This window comes from Calypte anna, chromosome 3 (assembly GCF_003957555.1).
Source record: "Calypte anna isolate BGI_N300 chromosome 3, bCalAnn1_v1.p, whole genome shotgun sequence".
NCBI classification, from domain to species: Eukaryota; Metazoa; Chordata; class Aves; order Apodiformes; family Trochilidae; genus Calypte; species Calypte anna.
The window spans coordinates 91201308-91218106 of NC_044246.1; the positions used below are offsets into that span (position 1 = coordinate 91201308).

At 35.8% G+C, this 16799-nt stretch overlaps 1 protein-coding gene across 2 annotated transcripts in view; it reads left to right on the plus strand.

The window, feature by feature from the left end:
* The window catches only part of COL21A1 (collagen type XXI alpha 1 chain), a 70131-nt gene that overhangs the window by 16121 nt on the left and 37211 nt on the right, over positions 1-16799 (plus strand). For both annotated transcript variants that reach the window (XM_030447773.1, XM_030447775.1), the window contains 8 exons: positions 1219-1302; positions 3046-3108; positions 11319-11372; positions 12216-12269; positions 14592-14645; positions 15494-15547; positions 16106-16159; positions 16238-16291. In XM_030447773.1, the coding sequence (XP_030303633.1) occupies positions 1219-1302; positions 3046-3108; positions 11319-11372; positions 12216-12269; positions 14592-14645; positions 15494-15547; positions 16106-16159; positions 16238-16291 (471 nt within the window). The remainder of the gene's footprint in view (positions 1-1218; positions 1303-3045; positions 3109-11318; positions 11373-12215; positions 12270-14591; positions 14646-15493; positions 15548-16105; positions 16160-16237; positions 16292-16799) is intronic.

Genomic DNA, 16799 nt, shown 5'->3' on the forward strand with positions numbered 1-16799 from the left:
AAGTGAATGGGGATATGCAGAGTCAGGTAGCTGTTACCTGTGTCATGTTCCCTGAAGGACCATGTTTGAAAGCTCATGTTTGAAAGCATTTTTTGTTTGAAAGCTTAGTATGATAGCTTCCCTAACTGTCTTCCTAACTCCACTTGGTACCATTTTAAAGGAAACATGGATTTGTGTATTTGTCAATCATTTAAACCTGAGAAAACGTTACGTTCAGAGAAATTATTAAATGTCTTCACTATTTTAGGAAATATAAATAAAATGTTATAGAAAGCGTTCTAGATAATGAATCTCCTTCTTTTTTCTATCTTGGATTCTTAAATTTTTGCCTTTCCATAGCTCTAGGAACTTTCTGGATGAAAAAGAACACACCGAATCTAACTTCAGCATATAGATTGCGTACACAGAGGCACCTAAATTTGGTTGCCTGACCTTGGGCAAACAGTTCTGACCTAGTAGCTTTCCCCTTGCCTTCCTTGGTAAAACACTGAGGTTTCATGGCTCAGTGATGAGAAGTAGATGCCTAAAAAAAAAAATAAAAATATATATATATATCTGGAGGGTAATGTATTCTATCAAGGCTCAGTGCTTACTGCTCTTCGTGTAGGGAGCATAGCTTGGTGGAGGTCACCTAATAGATTCTGGAAGCACCTTGGGGACCAGGATTCATTACTTGTATGAGTTTGGGGTAGCAGCCATGCCCCACCCTTCCTCAAGTAGCTTTGTAGCTGAGATACATGCCCAGGAGGTAGCAGACTTGCTTTACCCATGGTAGCCAGCAACATTTGTGGACATTGTGCTATATATAATATTTATTAGATTCTTTTTATAAAATTTACCTAAATAGTTATATTTGATAATTGAATACACTTCAAATGATGGATATCAAATATTTTAGGAGATGAATTTGGCATATATCCAGACTTTAAATTATCAAACTATATGAGAAAATATTTGTGGAAAAGTAAATGGCATTTCAGATATCAGCCCGGTATAGGTACTTAGTTTTTTATTTAATTTTCTTCTGGGTAAAATGAGGAATTCGTGTATTCAAAGTAATTGGAGGGCAATATTCAGTTAAACAGAAGTTCCAGCTAAGCAAAAGCACAAAAGTTACGACCCATGCAACCTAAGGAAAATCAGCTTCATATAATGTTATAATAAGTGTTTGTGAATGCTTTTGGCATGTTTTTTGATGGTTGGTTTCACTCTTGATAGTGCATGAACGGCCCTAGTGATGTAGGCTCAACCCCTGCACCCTGTATATGCCCACCAGGAAAACAAGGTCCCCCAGGTCCCAAAGTAAGTTTCCATACTATCTTAATGAGTATACATGACTTTTTTCCTTTTCTTTTCTCCTTTCTCCTCTACTTTTCCCCTTTCCCTCTCCTCTCCTCTCCTCTCCTCTCCTCTCCTCTCCTCTCCTCTCCTCTCCTCTCCTCTCCTCTCCTCTCCTCTCCTCTCCTCTCCTCTCCTCTCCTCTCCTTTCCTCTCCTCTCCTCTCCTCTCCTCTCCTCTCCTCTCCTCTCCTCTCCTCTCCTCTCCTCGTTTCCACTTCATTAATGTAGTGATGATGATTCTCATGGCCAGATCTTATGCCATATCTTCTAATAACACATATCTTCTTTGCATGAGGAAATGCTTCTGGATGTAGATTTGTTTCCTTGCTACTCCTTTGGAAGCAATCTCATGCTTTTAATTGTTAAAGAATGAATTTTTTTGCTAATAAAACTCTTTTAATGGAAAAGTTTTTTCTTTCTTTGTTGAAGAATGGACTAGATTCTTACTCAGAGAGTTCCTACTTAGCTGTTCTGCTGTCCTCCTGTCAGTGTTGGTAAATAATCAAACTAAGAACTGGACTTGAGTCTCAGATGTCTAACATGGCAAACTCCAGTCCCTACTATTTGGCTGTGGTACCTTTTTCAACTGTGCTAAGCAGTGGTTCCAGAGTTACCAGCATGCTTTATAAGGGTAGCCAAGAAAACCTCAAACCACTTGTCTTTCATTAAGCAAATTAATTAGAAAAGCCTTATCTCACTAAATAAGGGGTTAACAATCTGCTGCAGCTACCTCAAATCAAAGGGCTTTTTGCTACAATGGTAAAGGGCTTCTAATTAGGGAGTTGGTATCCACAAGATGACAGTCATTGTTACTTCATTTTTTGTGGTCTTTTGCCTTTTTCATTTTCTCTTTAGCGTATGAGAGAAAATAAAGTATTTATGATTAAAGAAAAATTAAAAGGCCCATGCTCAGAAGTTCAAAGGACATAAACTGTCAGAATTAGAGTGACATACAATTTTACTGAGATCTCTGCTTCTTGTGGAATGTTTCTGTTGCATTGCAGTATTGTATTTGTTTGGGGATAACTGAACAATACAGGTGACAAGCTGGTACCTAGCACTGAAGACTGAAGAAAGAGTGAGGAGGAAGCATTTTTATAGGTCCAGTCTTACTGGATTTTTGCTGGGCTCATAACAAGGCCATTTGTAAAATAAACAGAGAAGTTTAATACACTAAGAAGATATAGTGAGTAGGAAGTTAAGTTCCTACTTTCTTAACATAAACATAAAGTCTGGGGAACCAAATTTTCTTTTTCTTTACCATGGTCATAATAGAAGTTATCAAAATGATTGCAAAGGCTTTATCAGAAGAAATATAAAATAATATCATTTTTAGACAGCTATACATCTGTGGAGAGGAGTTTAGCAAGTTTTAATGCTGGTTCCTTCCCAGTGCTTTTCCTTCAACAAATAAATCAAGCCAAAACAGGTGAGAGTTTTCTTCAGAGTAGAACTACTAGATTCTTTAATCTTTAATACAGATTTTATTTTTTTTTATATCTTTATTAAGATATTAAATAGTTGAAAACATATAGTCTGTTGAGTCAGACTTATGCTGTAACTGAGCACAGGCTCACATCTCCAAGTCCTGCACAAGAAATTAGCGAGAATGTTTTGTGGAATGTATTAGGGTTAAGGTTGCCCTGGGCTAATTTTAAAATGCTCTTTCATATCTTTTGTGTGTTAACATATTGCTTCTCCATAGGGTGATCCTGGGCAGCCTGGGAATCATGGTTATCCTGGTCAGCCTGGTACAGATGGTAAGCCTGTGAGTACTAAAAACTTAGTCATATATTGTAAATACAAAACTAACAGGAGAAAAAACATGTATCACTCATACAAGATTTTCAAATTCAGATGATTTTATCTCCGTTCTTTAAAGCTGTGATTGTGAAGTGCTACCTGAATGTAACAATTCTATGAATATCTTAATCATAGGTTTGTTTTTTTCCAACTTGTAATATTGTAAATATGATAGCATGAGTTCAGCATGATTGTAAAGCAGAGTAGTCTATGGGTGCTTCTGTTAGCCTTGGCATCAGTGTGCAGCAGTTATCACCTTCTGACCTTCAGTCTTTACTGCTAAAGAATTTTTGCATTAGAAAACACTTTAGGATAGCTAAAATCTTGTCTGTTTTGTTTTAGGGATTGCTTCTCATGTCTAAGCTTGCTTAATTTAATTTAGCCTGCCTCAATTAGTCCACCAAAATATGTAGATATACATAAGCAGAGTTAAAAATATACATTCTGCAGTTCTAAACATTGGGTGTTAAAATAGACATTGTAAAAATACTTTTTTACCTTCACCTTTTCTCTCTCACCCTAGACTTTATTTTTTAGGTTGGAATTCCTCTAGTATAGATAGTAAAGACTAAACTAAATTAGATTAATAAGGTATATCCCTAAAACAAGAGTCAGACTTGGCAATGGCACATCTGGTCTTCATGCTTAACAATTTTTGTTGTATATACAAATATATAAACAAATATATATATAAACAAATATATAAAACAAATATATAAACAAATATATAAACATATATATATAAATACAATATATAAAAATATATAAAACAATATATATATATACAACAAACATATATAAGCAATATAGAACAACAAATATATAAAAATAGCCAAAGATTTAATTTTAAAATATATTTGATATCTGAGTCTGATTGAAAGCCTCTAAGATACTGGCAGCCAATCTTCTGTGTTGACTAAGGTTTTATTGAGTCTGCAGCCTCTATCACCAAAGCAGTGTTGCTTTGGTTGAGAAAAGGCAGGCCAAAAACTGAGACATCTGATCACCCCCATTTCTTTTCTAAGATTGTGGCCTCTGTTGCTCCCTGTTCACTGGAATTTATTTTATTTCCATTTTGATGCCATATATCTTCCCATAAACACTGAAATTTGTAACGGTGCGAATACCCAAAGGGGCCTACAAGAAAGCTGGGGCAGGACTTTATCCACAGGTGTGTAGCAAGAGGAGAAGGGGCAACCATTTAGAACCTGAAGAGAGGTGATTCAGTTAGAAATAAGGAAAAAAATCTCTCCTGTGAGGGTAGTGAGACACTGGAACAGGTTGCCCAGGGAAGTTGTGGATGCACCCTCTCTGGAAGTGTTCAAGGCCAGGTTGGATGGGGCCTTGAGCAACCTGGTCTAGTGGGAAGTGTCCCTCACCATGGCAGGGGGGTTGGAACTACATGGTCTTTAAGGTCCCTTCCAACCCAAACTATTCTTTGATTCTACAGTTCCATGAAAGAATTATCGTGTAGTCTTTCTGTAACTTTGCAATCTGGCAATTATGTTTTGGTTTTGTTTTTTTTTCCTGTGTTTCGGTGTGTTTAGATGGGCATTCTTTGAACATATACTAACAAAAGTATCTCATGCAAATAGAGGAGAATCAAAAAGCCCCAGTAAAAGAGAAATTTTACCATTTTGCTGAATTTAAGTTCATATTTTGAAGTGCTTACAATAAATCCTATAGCTTTATTAACTGACTTGTTTTTTGTAACCTATTAGGTCATCTGCAGCTCTGGCCAGTACATTGTTGTTCCTTATGGTAGATTCTTGAGTGCTTTCCAGGCTAACTGTTAGCCATGAACAGTGGGAGATCCTGTAGACACACTATGAAGGAAAACAGATTCCTCTCTGTCTTTTTCTTTCTGTTGTAGTTATTTATTTGCTAATATGACTTGCATGCTTTCTGTGCTGCCAGTAATTTTCCTTGTTGAGATGATTTTGCTCATATGAATCTTTTCAGATGTACCCCCTGGGGAACTCTGAAAAGCAAGATTTTAATTCAGATATCACAAAAGGCTTACAGGTAGTTGTTAGTCAGTGCTGTTTAATCAAATAGGTTTTTCATGAAAAGCTTTTCCTGGAAAGCCAGTCTTTTCTGTTCCCAAACACATTTTTATGTTCTTCTCTGAAGTTATCCAAGTTTGCCTATCTGGTATTAATTTTCTTGAAACAGTATAACTGGTCAACAAAATGTTTCTTTCTCTGAGAAAGGTCTTAGGCATGCATTTATATTAGTATACATAACTGATTTTTAAAGTAAAACATCAAATAAAATTATGCTTATTTTTTGTAGGTTGGGTAGATTGTTGTAATAGTTAACAATATTATTACTACCTCAATATTATGAGAAAATATTGTTTACCTGGTATTATGCAGTAAAATTGATTGTTGTAATGTTTGGGAAAGTGAACATAAACATGATTCACTTTCAATCATTCTTTTTTCATAAGTGGTTTAATGTATAGGTTCTTCTTTTTTCCCCTTATGATTGCCACTTCTATTTATTTTCCATACTCTGATACATACAGAAAAGATCCATGAAGTAAATGGAGAAAAGCACAAAAATGAGAAACATAATAACTAATCAAACTACATTTTTTTCAATCAATAATGTCATTTGGCACTTGAAATCATGAAATTGTCTTGTCAGGAGAAATAGCACGGGTAAAGAAGCACAAGGCTAAAAATAGGATTTGAATCTTAAGTGGAACTATTTTAACGGGAATTATTCATCACAAGGAAGCAGCTGGAGTGTTGCTGGCCCTGGGAATGCTCAGCAGCCTGACTGTGGCACAGCCACAGAACTGTATTTTATTCTGAGTATTTTTGTTTATACATGCTGGGGAAAAACTCAAGTTAAGGGGGAAGCTAAATGAGCAGACTCTATGCAGTGATCACTCCTGGTTAATAGAAATAATAGGTTATTGGCCTGCTAAAAGAAATGAAAAAATAGACTTATTTGTCAGTTTTGAACTTTGAGTCATGTGGCTTGCGAATCTGGACAATCTTCCAGTGTTACATCTAATTTCATTCATGAAAGTCTGGAACCATTTCCCTTGTCTTTATAGTGTACACAAGCAATAAGGAGTTTGAAAATAATCTAGTAAGACTGACTTTACTGATATGTCACGATATAGACTTCATTAGGGATCAAAAGCCTCACATAATAAATAATTTCTGATCATTTCAGTATTTCTTTTAGAAAACTTGAGAACATTTTTCTATAGGTAGCTGTACTACCTAGAATTTTGTAATATTTGGGTAACCAACTTCTGAAGAAACAAAATTCTAGGTAGAACAGCTGTAATAATGTTCTGTAAACAGAATTCAGGCTCAATCTTTTGAGATTAACTTAGTATAATGGCAATGGCTATCTATTTCAGCAATAATAAAATGCATGGGCAATTGCTTCATGTATACATAAAATTATCTGTGCTATTGGATGGTTTGCCTGGGGATTGAAGTTGATATAAAATCTGCAGCTACTTTTCTCAGGAAACTTGCACAGACGTAGCTGATAATTCATCTGTAAAATGCTGCCATCAATTCCAGAAAAATACATGTTCCTGAATAAAACTGTGGCCTTTCTATTCTCAGAGAAAATATGTGTGCTCCATTCTAATACAGTCATGTAATGGCTTCACTGAGACCTACAGCTGTGAAATCACAGCGATGCCTGATGCTGACTTGTGTTTCATGTAGCTCTGCATTTCAGACAAAAGACCCTAAGACTGTCTTCAGTGGTGGCCAAGTTCAGATGTTAAGGATGAGCAGTGAGCAGGAAGTTATGCTCCCTTGGTACATTATCCCATCTCACAGAAGTCTGAAGTTTAGGGACATTGTAGGCTGGATTTATGGCTTTTTATTCAATAATCTTGGTGGATTTTTTTTTTCCTTTGTGGGATTTGATCCCAGAACATCCTGCCCAGGTAGGGTAAAATATACTGCTAGTGACAGAAAGCTATGAAAGCCTTGGCAATGAAGTAGCCAGTGGAAGGAACTGTAATCAAATGGAGAAAGAATTAAACAAACCAAAACAAAGCAGAAGAAAAAGGCAACAGTCAAGGCAACAAAACCTCTTTTCTATACTTCTCCCATAATAGTGTTCATGTGGTTGCATAGCTTTGGTCAGGAGGCACCTCCAAATTTATATTCAAAGGTAAAAGCTGCACTTAATTATTTTAGTGATCTAATGCAGGCTCTGCACTTCATTTTCATGTTTTGGTATATGTAGACAGTGGGGCTTCACTGCAGAGATTGTCCTGATAGTCTGCAGGACCAAGTGCCTCAAGAAATCCTTCTGCAGGATTGTGTTATTTAGCAGGGAGACTGATCCAGAGAGCAGGAAAAAGAGAAGTGGTAGGCAGTAGAGTACAGGCATAGTGATGTGTTTAAGAAGGTGTCTTGTGGGTGGGATGGGAAGAAAGTTCCTTGAGAAAACCAGATGGTAAACAAAGTCTCAGAGAAAGGGTAAAGGAGTTACTTAGTACAAATGAGATACTTACTAGCATTTCTTTTTCCTTTGTTACCAGGATTTTGGTAACTGATATTGCCAGTGAGGTAGAAGGTGCATGACTGCAAATTTAAATTTGCATGACTGCAAATTTAAGTGTAACATATGTCTGAATCACTTTAAGAATTTCTGTCGTTTAAGATGTGATGTATATACAAAGGGCTTCAAAAACTTTCTTCCAGTGCCTTAGATAAATATACTTTAAATGTACTAAAGATTTTCCACAAGAGGTCCACAGACCTCTCTGTCAGGATGTTTTCCTAAGAGCAAGTGAAATTTTTCTTCTGCAACTGAATTCCATTTTGCATTGTTGCATCACCCTAGATAGTTCTGTTTACTTAATGCACACAAATATATCTTATACATACAAAAATATCTTTATACCACTGATCCTTGGTTATTTTCTAGCCAAACTGAGCTTGTTTATTTCTCCCTTGTCTTCCTCAAGTAGTCCTGTTGTCATGCCCTTGCCTTCTTTGTTGTTCAGTGACTCCAAAGTCTGTTCAGTACTGTGCAGTGCAGTTGTTATTGCTTTATTAGTATGTTCTCTATTTTTATATTTACTTTATATTTGTCTGATGTGATACACCTATGAATGCTGTCTGAACTTTTGTGCTTTAGTCATGCAAGTGCATTGAAGATACACTCCCAATGTTTACTCTGCAACTGCGTCTAAAAGTTCTGTAGCATTAATAGTTCTCATATGTCCTTCTTGCTTAATTTTTTCTTTTACAGACAAACTAACTTTCATTTTCCAGCAAGGCTCTGAATACACTCACAATGATAGTATTGCTAATTTGTTTGTGTTCTGTGTGGAAGTTTCTGGCCTAAGAAATCTCTTAAACATTTCCATTATAATTGTAAATTATTGCCATTTTCTTTAAATTCCAAAGTTAGATTTTATCTTCAAATTTATTTTATTTTATTTCATTTTAATACCCAGCCATCTGGTACAAAGCTAACCAACTCAGTGTCTTGCTGTTCATCTGCTTTTACAGATTTTCAACTCCTAGAAGTTTATCAGTGCTGTTCCCATCCACAACAAACCGAGAGGGACAGTTTGTATGATCCTGATTTCAGTTGCTCTGGTGTAAAATAATGAATAAAATATAAACAAAGTGCTGTGGAGTAGTGCTGACTGACAACACTGATGAAATATTATTGATGGGAATTTAAGACACCTACTTTCACTGTTCACGTGTGAACAGAGACACTGTGTGTATAAATTCCCTTCTTAGTCAACATATTCTTAACTAATTTACCACAAGAACTATGGGCTTCTTATGCCATAAGACATTTTTTCTTGCCCATGCTGCTGCTGCAAAAGGTTGAATGCCTCCTGAATATTTTGTGCCACTGTCTTTTGACACTGGGTGAGTCTCTAGGCAATCTCAAAAGGCAGGAGCTGCCTGGATTTAGGCAAATGAGTATCAAATTCAAGGTTAGTCATAATACATTTCTGTTTTGTGTCTTCTGAAAAGTTCATGGGAGAAGACCAAGTCCAACTAAAAATAATTCTTTTGGGTGACAAGTTTAGTGCTTTTGCCTTATCTGAACGTGAACCTTCAATCCTGAACTCGTCTGTGTCAATTGAAAAGGGCATTTTCAGTATATCTCTCTTTTACATAAAATGTCAGCTATGGCACAGCTGTTCTTGGAGCACACACATGTGTGTCCCATACATACTCCTACTGAGGGCTTTGACGTTAGGGAAAGAGACTTGAGCTAAATTTAGTGCAAAAAATGTAGGCATTGGCATTTGGATTGATTAGCTCTACTCAAAGTGATAAAAAGACATGCTCAGTTTTATGAAAGACAGGTTTTATAGTTTATGGAAGGTTTTTTTAACATGTCCAAGCAAGTGCTGTGTTGTTTGTGCCAGAGAGTGATTCTCATTTTTGTGACTTACTGTGAATTTCCTTTTAAATCTTCTTTGTTCTGGCTTTCCATTAAACAATGGATAATGTGTTTGATTTGCTCTGAAATCACGTTACAAGACCCAGCTCTGAGCTAAATATGCCATTTTGTAAGCTGAAAACTCTTTTGCAATCCTCCATTCATCTCATGAATTTTGAAATTCAGTTCAGCCAGGAAGTTGTCCTCCTGTATTTTTCCCCTACTCAATTAGAAGGGGGGGAAAGTGCATTTTAGAGTTTTAAAAGGTGAATTAATGTTTTATTTATATAGAATTATATCCTTCAGGATTATATCTTACAGGAAGTCATACAAACTTTTTTGCCACACTTCCTGTCTTACACTTCAAGCTGATTTTGCTAGAACTGCCTTGAGCAATAAAAGTGAAATAACTGATAGAGGATCTATGTATAACAGAGACCTAGAATTCTGTTTACTTCGATACTAAACGTTAACAGCTGGCTTTTTGGGCATCTGCTCAAATGTCTTTTGGGAAGAGGGCACAGCAAGTACTGTGTTGTAGCTAACCCAGCAAAAAATTTTATCTGTGTTTATTATTCCCAGGAATCTCTGACTGATTTAAAGAAGAAATCAGACATACACGTTGTCTTCCTTGTATTGAAAAGGTTCCATTAGCTCCTTTTTACCAGTATGGAAATCCCTCCAGTAATATTTGTGCCAAGTTTTTAAGACTGAAACTCATTTAGAAACAGTTTAGTTTAACTCTTTCAGTTCAAATTAAGACCAGAATCTGGGTTTTTGAAATTTGATAGTCCATTTTATGGGATTTATAAAATTTAGTTTGAGCTGCCTTTTGAAAGATCTGAGCCAAGTAGCCTCAAGGTTTTATAGGACAGTTTCTCTTCTTTTATATGTTTTCTCAAAAAAACCCCTCTTTGTAACTCATATTGTCCATTGGAATGACATGTTTTTAATGGAGCTAGGTAAAAATCCTATTCTTCAGTTAATTGCATCTGGTAAAGGATTTTTCTAAAGCACTTTTTAATTTTGCATTAAAAAACCCCAATCTTTGCAGTACTCACTGGATCTAATCTACCAAAACATTCAGGCATCTATTTTGGATTCTCTAAAGATTCTCATGTTCTGCCAACGTTGATTTCTAGTAAAACATTCTTGAAATTCTCTTTTCAACTCATGAATTATGTAGTATTTCTTTTTGTAGTCCCGGTCATTCAAATTATGTTTTTTACTTGCATAGCCTGTTACGTGCCTTCAAGTTCATAACTAAGTGCATAGTACTGAGGATGGAATTTTTTTTTTTTAGAGATATAAAACTGGCTACATAATATATTAGAACATGCTTTGTTTGTTAAAGTTTATTCCTGTAACTGGAAATTAGCCTTTAAAGGTCCTGGTATTTTACAGATATTTTTCTTTAGAGAGAGAAGGAGGGGAAAAAAATATCTATATATGTGAGTTAATTTCTTCTGTTCTTTTGGGGTTTATTTTTTGTTTTGTTTTTTTCTGATGGGGAATAAAAAAATATGGTTTTACATTTTCATGTAACAACTCTATAACAACATATTCTAGCATCTAGTCTGGATGCTGCCAACTTTAGATGCAGAGATGAAAGCTTTTGAAAGCTCAAATCTAAATCTGAAATGTATGATCATGATAGCAATTAGTGAAATTGAAACAAGGATGGTTTTTTTTTCCTTTCATAGGTGCTTGGAGATTTCTAGATATGACTTATGAAAAGTCACAGTTTTGGTTTCTTTTCCTTAGGGATATCCGGGATCAGCAGGAACTCCGGGTATCCCAGGAACTCCAGGGGTTCAAGTAAGCTTCTGTTTCCTTCCTAGAATTTGTAAATCTGAGGTAAATCCCACCAACTCACTCCCAGTACCCATTGTTTGTCATTGAGTTGAGGTGAATGAAAGTTGGGGAATGGAAAGGTCTTAAGGGTTGGCAGGTAGTCAGGGGCCATGGTTGGGTGAATTGCTTTGGAGCTCACATGGTATTGGGCTTTGTAGGTAGGCTGACCCCAGGACTGTAAATCTAACCCCTTCTAGAGAAGGCCTGTAGAAGCAAGAGTCATCTGGGGCTTAAACATTTTCATCCTGATCAAGAAGCCAAACATTTTTTTTATAGATCAGTAACAGTGATCTGAAACCTTTTTATTCATATGTCCAAACAGAGATTTTAGATAAAGCCCAGACTGATGGAGGAGAATTTCTTTCTTCATTGTATTAATTGACTTTACTGGGACAGTTATTGGAAACCAGTGCTGTATTTTACTTGTGGCATGATGCAGTCTGGCTGGATACTTGAGAACTTAGTAATGTGTTGAATTAAGTATCTGAGAGCCTGCTGGGGCCAAGAGTGCAACATGGCATATGTGAAAGCTGTCTGATGGGCATTTGAAAGGAAGGAGAAATCTCTGGAATAGTACAGGCCAGGTGATGTCCTTCTTTCCTGTGGTGGTCCTTGGTTAGAGCAAAGAATTGTTTTGGTTTTCCCCAGTCATGGGTTGTCATAGTGACATATTCATACAGACTGGATACATTTCAAGCTCCATTCTGCTCCATCAGGCGCTGTCTCATGTTGGATTAAATTTCTGTATCTCATTCTGTATCAGATCATATTAGTATTTAAAATAGTTTTCATTTTTTTCTGTTTTAGGGACCACGTGGCTTGCCAGGTATTAAGGGAGAGCCAGGGAAAGATGGGGATAAGGTAAAAAACCCACAACACTATAAAAAAACAATAATAGATTAAAAGATTTTACTCTTACCAATTATCATTTTTGGTTGTACAGTTCTTAATATTTTCAAATTAGTCTTCTGTGAGAATTGTGTAATAGAAAGTAATAGGATAGTAAAAAGAATCCTAAATTTAAAATGTTACTTCAATTGGGAATCTGATCAGTTTTATTTAATTAAGTTTATATAGGCTTTAGCACTGCTTGTAACACCTTTATTGCCCTTGCTATTTTATATTTATAAACATATATTTATTTATGTTTATAAGCATAATACCTGGAAGCATGATACAGGTATCTGCCACAATGTTTTCTACCTCATTTCACTCATTTTCTCTTTAAGTGAGCATCCAGATGAGCTATGTAGGAAATTTTGTATGTCACTTTTTATCAGAAAACTCTGACTAAATGAAAACAAAGCTTTTTGTGAAAAATTTGTAGCTGAGGTGTAACCAGTAGCTTGGAGCTTATATATGCTTATATATATGAAAGCTTATATATAACTCCCTTTTGTTAATCAGGATAAACTTCAATCTGGCTCTCCAGTACACACAGTGGATAAATTAGCCATTGCCTTCTGGCAAATGACATTGAAATGTAATTATCTGTGGCAACCCTTGTCTCATACTTCTTCCCTATGTTTAGAAAAGGTCTAAGTTGAGAGTGATAAAGACATATTTTGGTTTTTGTTTATTAAAATGTCAAAGCCCTTTTTGTAAAGTAACACTTGTTTCCCAAATGGGTGTTTTTTGCAGAATTTCCATCTTCTAAAGTTTCCAATATTAAAAGCAGGTCCTTAAATTCACCACCATTCAGCAGAATTCTCAAATGCATTATTAGAGATGAAAGATGCACTTGTGTGTTCTGTGCTTTAGGGATCTTAATCTAATTGATCTGAGATGTTAATCTAATTTATCAGTCAATATTGGGCCATGTGCAGGAAGTAAGATGCTGCTGCTTAAAACCTGTATTATTCTCCTGGCAGTGCAGGGATGTGACACACAGAATATTTCCTAATGCTTAATCCAGCCTTGTTTAAAATGTGCCAAGAAACAGGGCTCTTACCACTGTTCTAGAAAACTTTTTCCAGTATAAAATAAGTCTTGCCATTAGGATTTTTTTCCTGATGATTCAGCCCAAATTTGCATCTCTTAATTTTATCCCATTACTTGTTTCTGTGGCTGCTTGGCTGCTCATTGCCAAGTTTTTTAATTTATTGAATAATTTAATCACCGCTTCTGAGCAGAAATCCAGTCTCCATCTTTTTTCATTAAGGAGCAGTGGATGCATGAAATATTCATTTTTTATGCTATATATAGTTTGCTATATACCAAACTGTGCATAGCAAACTGTGATGTTTGACATTAACAGAGAGAAAAACATGATGATTATCCAAAAATGATTTGGTGGTTAGTTCTTTGTTGTGAGTGAAATAGATACAGTCTACTGAAACAAACAACTAAGTTTGTTTTTTTTTGTTTCAAGTCACATAGTGCCAAATTATAATTAACCTTTGTTGTAATTGCTCAAGGGAGCTTGCAGACAAGCTGTCAGATAAATATCTTCAGTACTGATAGCAACAGGTTTGAAATTCCTGGTATCTGATACCTGTGAAGACAATAACAAGAACAGATCTTTTGGCCTGTGTTTTCAATTGCTGGCTGCTTTTACCAAACTGGAGATTTTTTCTTCACTGAATGGCGAACTCATTTGTCTGATTGTCAAGGTTGTTTTATCGGTGTATTTTGTTTTAATTTTGGGATTTTTTTTTTTTTAGAGAAAGTCCTTAGAATTTAATTTTTTAATACTTCAGTCATCCAGAGTAAGCTAATGATAAGTTTGATAATGTCAGTGGGTCTCTGACATTTTCAGTAAGACGTAGGAGTAAAGATATCCCAGATTCAGGGAATTTCCTGATTCTTTGTGTATTAGGAATAGATGGAAGAATTATTACAGCTCCTACAGAGATTTTCAAAGCTCTTTTTAAAAGCTCGTTTCCTCTTGTCAGAGCTAAATTGCTACTTTGGGACCTCCATAAGCCTTACTGAGAGATTACAGCCAAGTTTATGAAAAAAAATATTTAGTGATTGTTTAATTTTTTTCTTCTATGTATTGAATCTTGTTTAGAGATCAACAGTCATCAGTCACCATATGTAGCTGAAATGGGGATATATAATGTCTTTTCACTATTTGTTGATCACTGAGAATATGGATGCTGTTATAGTATGTAACTGCTATAAAATTAATAATTTATAGCATTTAAAGCATAGGATTTAAAATATGTTTGCTCCTTTTAGGGTGACCGTGGACTACCTGGCTTTCCTGGATTGCATGGGATGCCAGCACCAAAGGTTGAAATGAAATATTCCTTGTTACACTATTTATATGTTTCAGGTTGCTCTATGGTTTAATTTTAAGGAAAAGAAAGTTTATATATAATACTTTGTAAGTGCATTTGGTGAACTATATAAAATGTACAAAGAATATACTGAACTTAAAGAAATATACATGCCACGGAACATCATTACATACATATCAAGGAATGGAAACTGCCTGTTGTTTTTTTTTTTTCTTTTTTGTTCTGTTCTATGGGATTCTATATTAACTACTTTAAATTTTTATTTTATTACTGCTTAGAACATAATGTGTAAAAAAATGCATATCATTTTCTTGAAGTTATTCAGTTTGAGTAACAACATTCTGAAGCATAGCTCTAATCTAATTCAATGAGTTTATTTCATATGTACACTCCCCAAAACATCATTAAAAGTATCTTTTTCTCTTCTGTGTTAGTACTCAACTAAATTTACTTTTCAGTTTTTTTAACATCTGTTTTCAGCTTTTTAAATAAGGTCTTTGAATGAGTGCAGCACTTTTCAAAGAGCTGAATTTTCACTTAGGTACCAGTTTATATTGAAGCTATCAGAAACTCAAAGTGCTTTCCATTGAAAAAAGAGGCATTAAGTCCATGAGGTGTGTATTGTCTCATCAGTGGTGTTGAACACTCTAGGCTTCTCCCCTAGGAGAGCTTGGAAAATTCAAGATTTGCATTTACTGTCTTGAGCACATTTTTTTTATATCTGATGGAATGCTTCTCCTCATCCATTTTATGTCTGCTACAAATGTATGCTTCGTATATCTAGCTCTATATAACTCCTTCTCTTTTAAAAATTAACTTATTTAGACACTTTTTGTCTAGGGGGAAAGGGGTCCTAAAGGAGATCAAGGAATGCCAGGAATATATGGAAAAAAGGCAAGTAAATTTTTAATCATAAAATAAAGGAAAATGTTATTGGTATTTATGGTGGGGTGACCTTGGATGGCTGCCTGATGCTCCCCCCTTCACCTCCCAGCCACTGTCTTATTCTCCCTCCTCAAAAGTACAGGGTGAGAAAAGAAGAAGGAAAAACTTGTGGATCCAGAGAAGGACAGGGAGTTAACCTACCAGTTACTGTCATGGGCAAAACATACTTGACTTGGAGAAAATCAGTTTAATTAATTGCTAACTAAAATAGGTTTGGATTGTTTGAAACCAAGACAAAAATTAAAACACCTTGCCTCACCCTGCTTTTTCCCAGGCTCAACTTCACTTCTTCATGGGATGGGGACTAGTAAGCAGGATGGCATTATCAGTCCATTGTAGTTCCTCTCTGCTCTCTTCCCTCCTCACACTTCTCCGCTGCCGCGTGTCCCCTCAGTGAGGTCCTCCATGCCCTCCATCGTGGTCCTCTCCACAGGCTGCAGTTCAATATTCTGATTTTGTAGCGTAAATATTGAGTACTATTTACTTTTCATATGCTAAATTTCTCAGGGTTCGAAAGGAGAGAAAGGTGACATGGGGTTTCCAGGAATGCCTGGGCGATCCGTAAGTTTTGTGAAGAGAATTTGCCTTTGACTTGTGTTTGCTGATTCCCCTCCTGATGACTGTTCATCGTCACCACAGGGTGACCCTGGCAGAAGTGGGAAAGATGGATTGCCAGGAAGTCCTGGTTTCAAGGTATGCATTAAATATATATTCATACCATGCCAAAGTCTTCAATAGCATTGCTGTTTGTATAGTCAGTTTATTCAGTGAAGAATTACTGGAAAGTGAAATACTGTATTACTGGGAAATGCCAAAGTTTACTGTAGCCAGGGGGCACACTTCATTGATTTCACTTGACTTAAAAGCAGGGGCAAAGCTTTTATTAAGAGTGTATTAGTGATCATCAGAGATTGTTTATACTTCATCTCCCTCATCCTGTTTGTATTTCTGTAACTCTGTGAATCTGTTAATGAAATTTATATACAGAAGATACCTGTTTTGTTAAGAAGGAAGTAACCTTATTTTTGAAGGGAGATGGATTAAAGTTAGGGAAAACCACTTTCAGTATGAGATTCATATGTTTGCATTCTCTTCACTGTGCAGTGCCCTTTAATTTAGAACACTTTTTTTCAAGAGAACTAAGTCTAATGTAAAAAATCTGGCATTTTTCTAATGTATTGTAGTCTGTGAGCTCACAGGA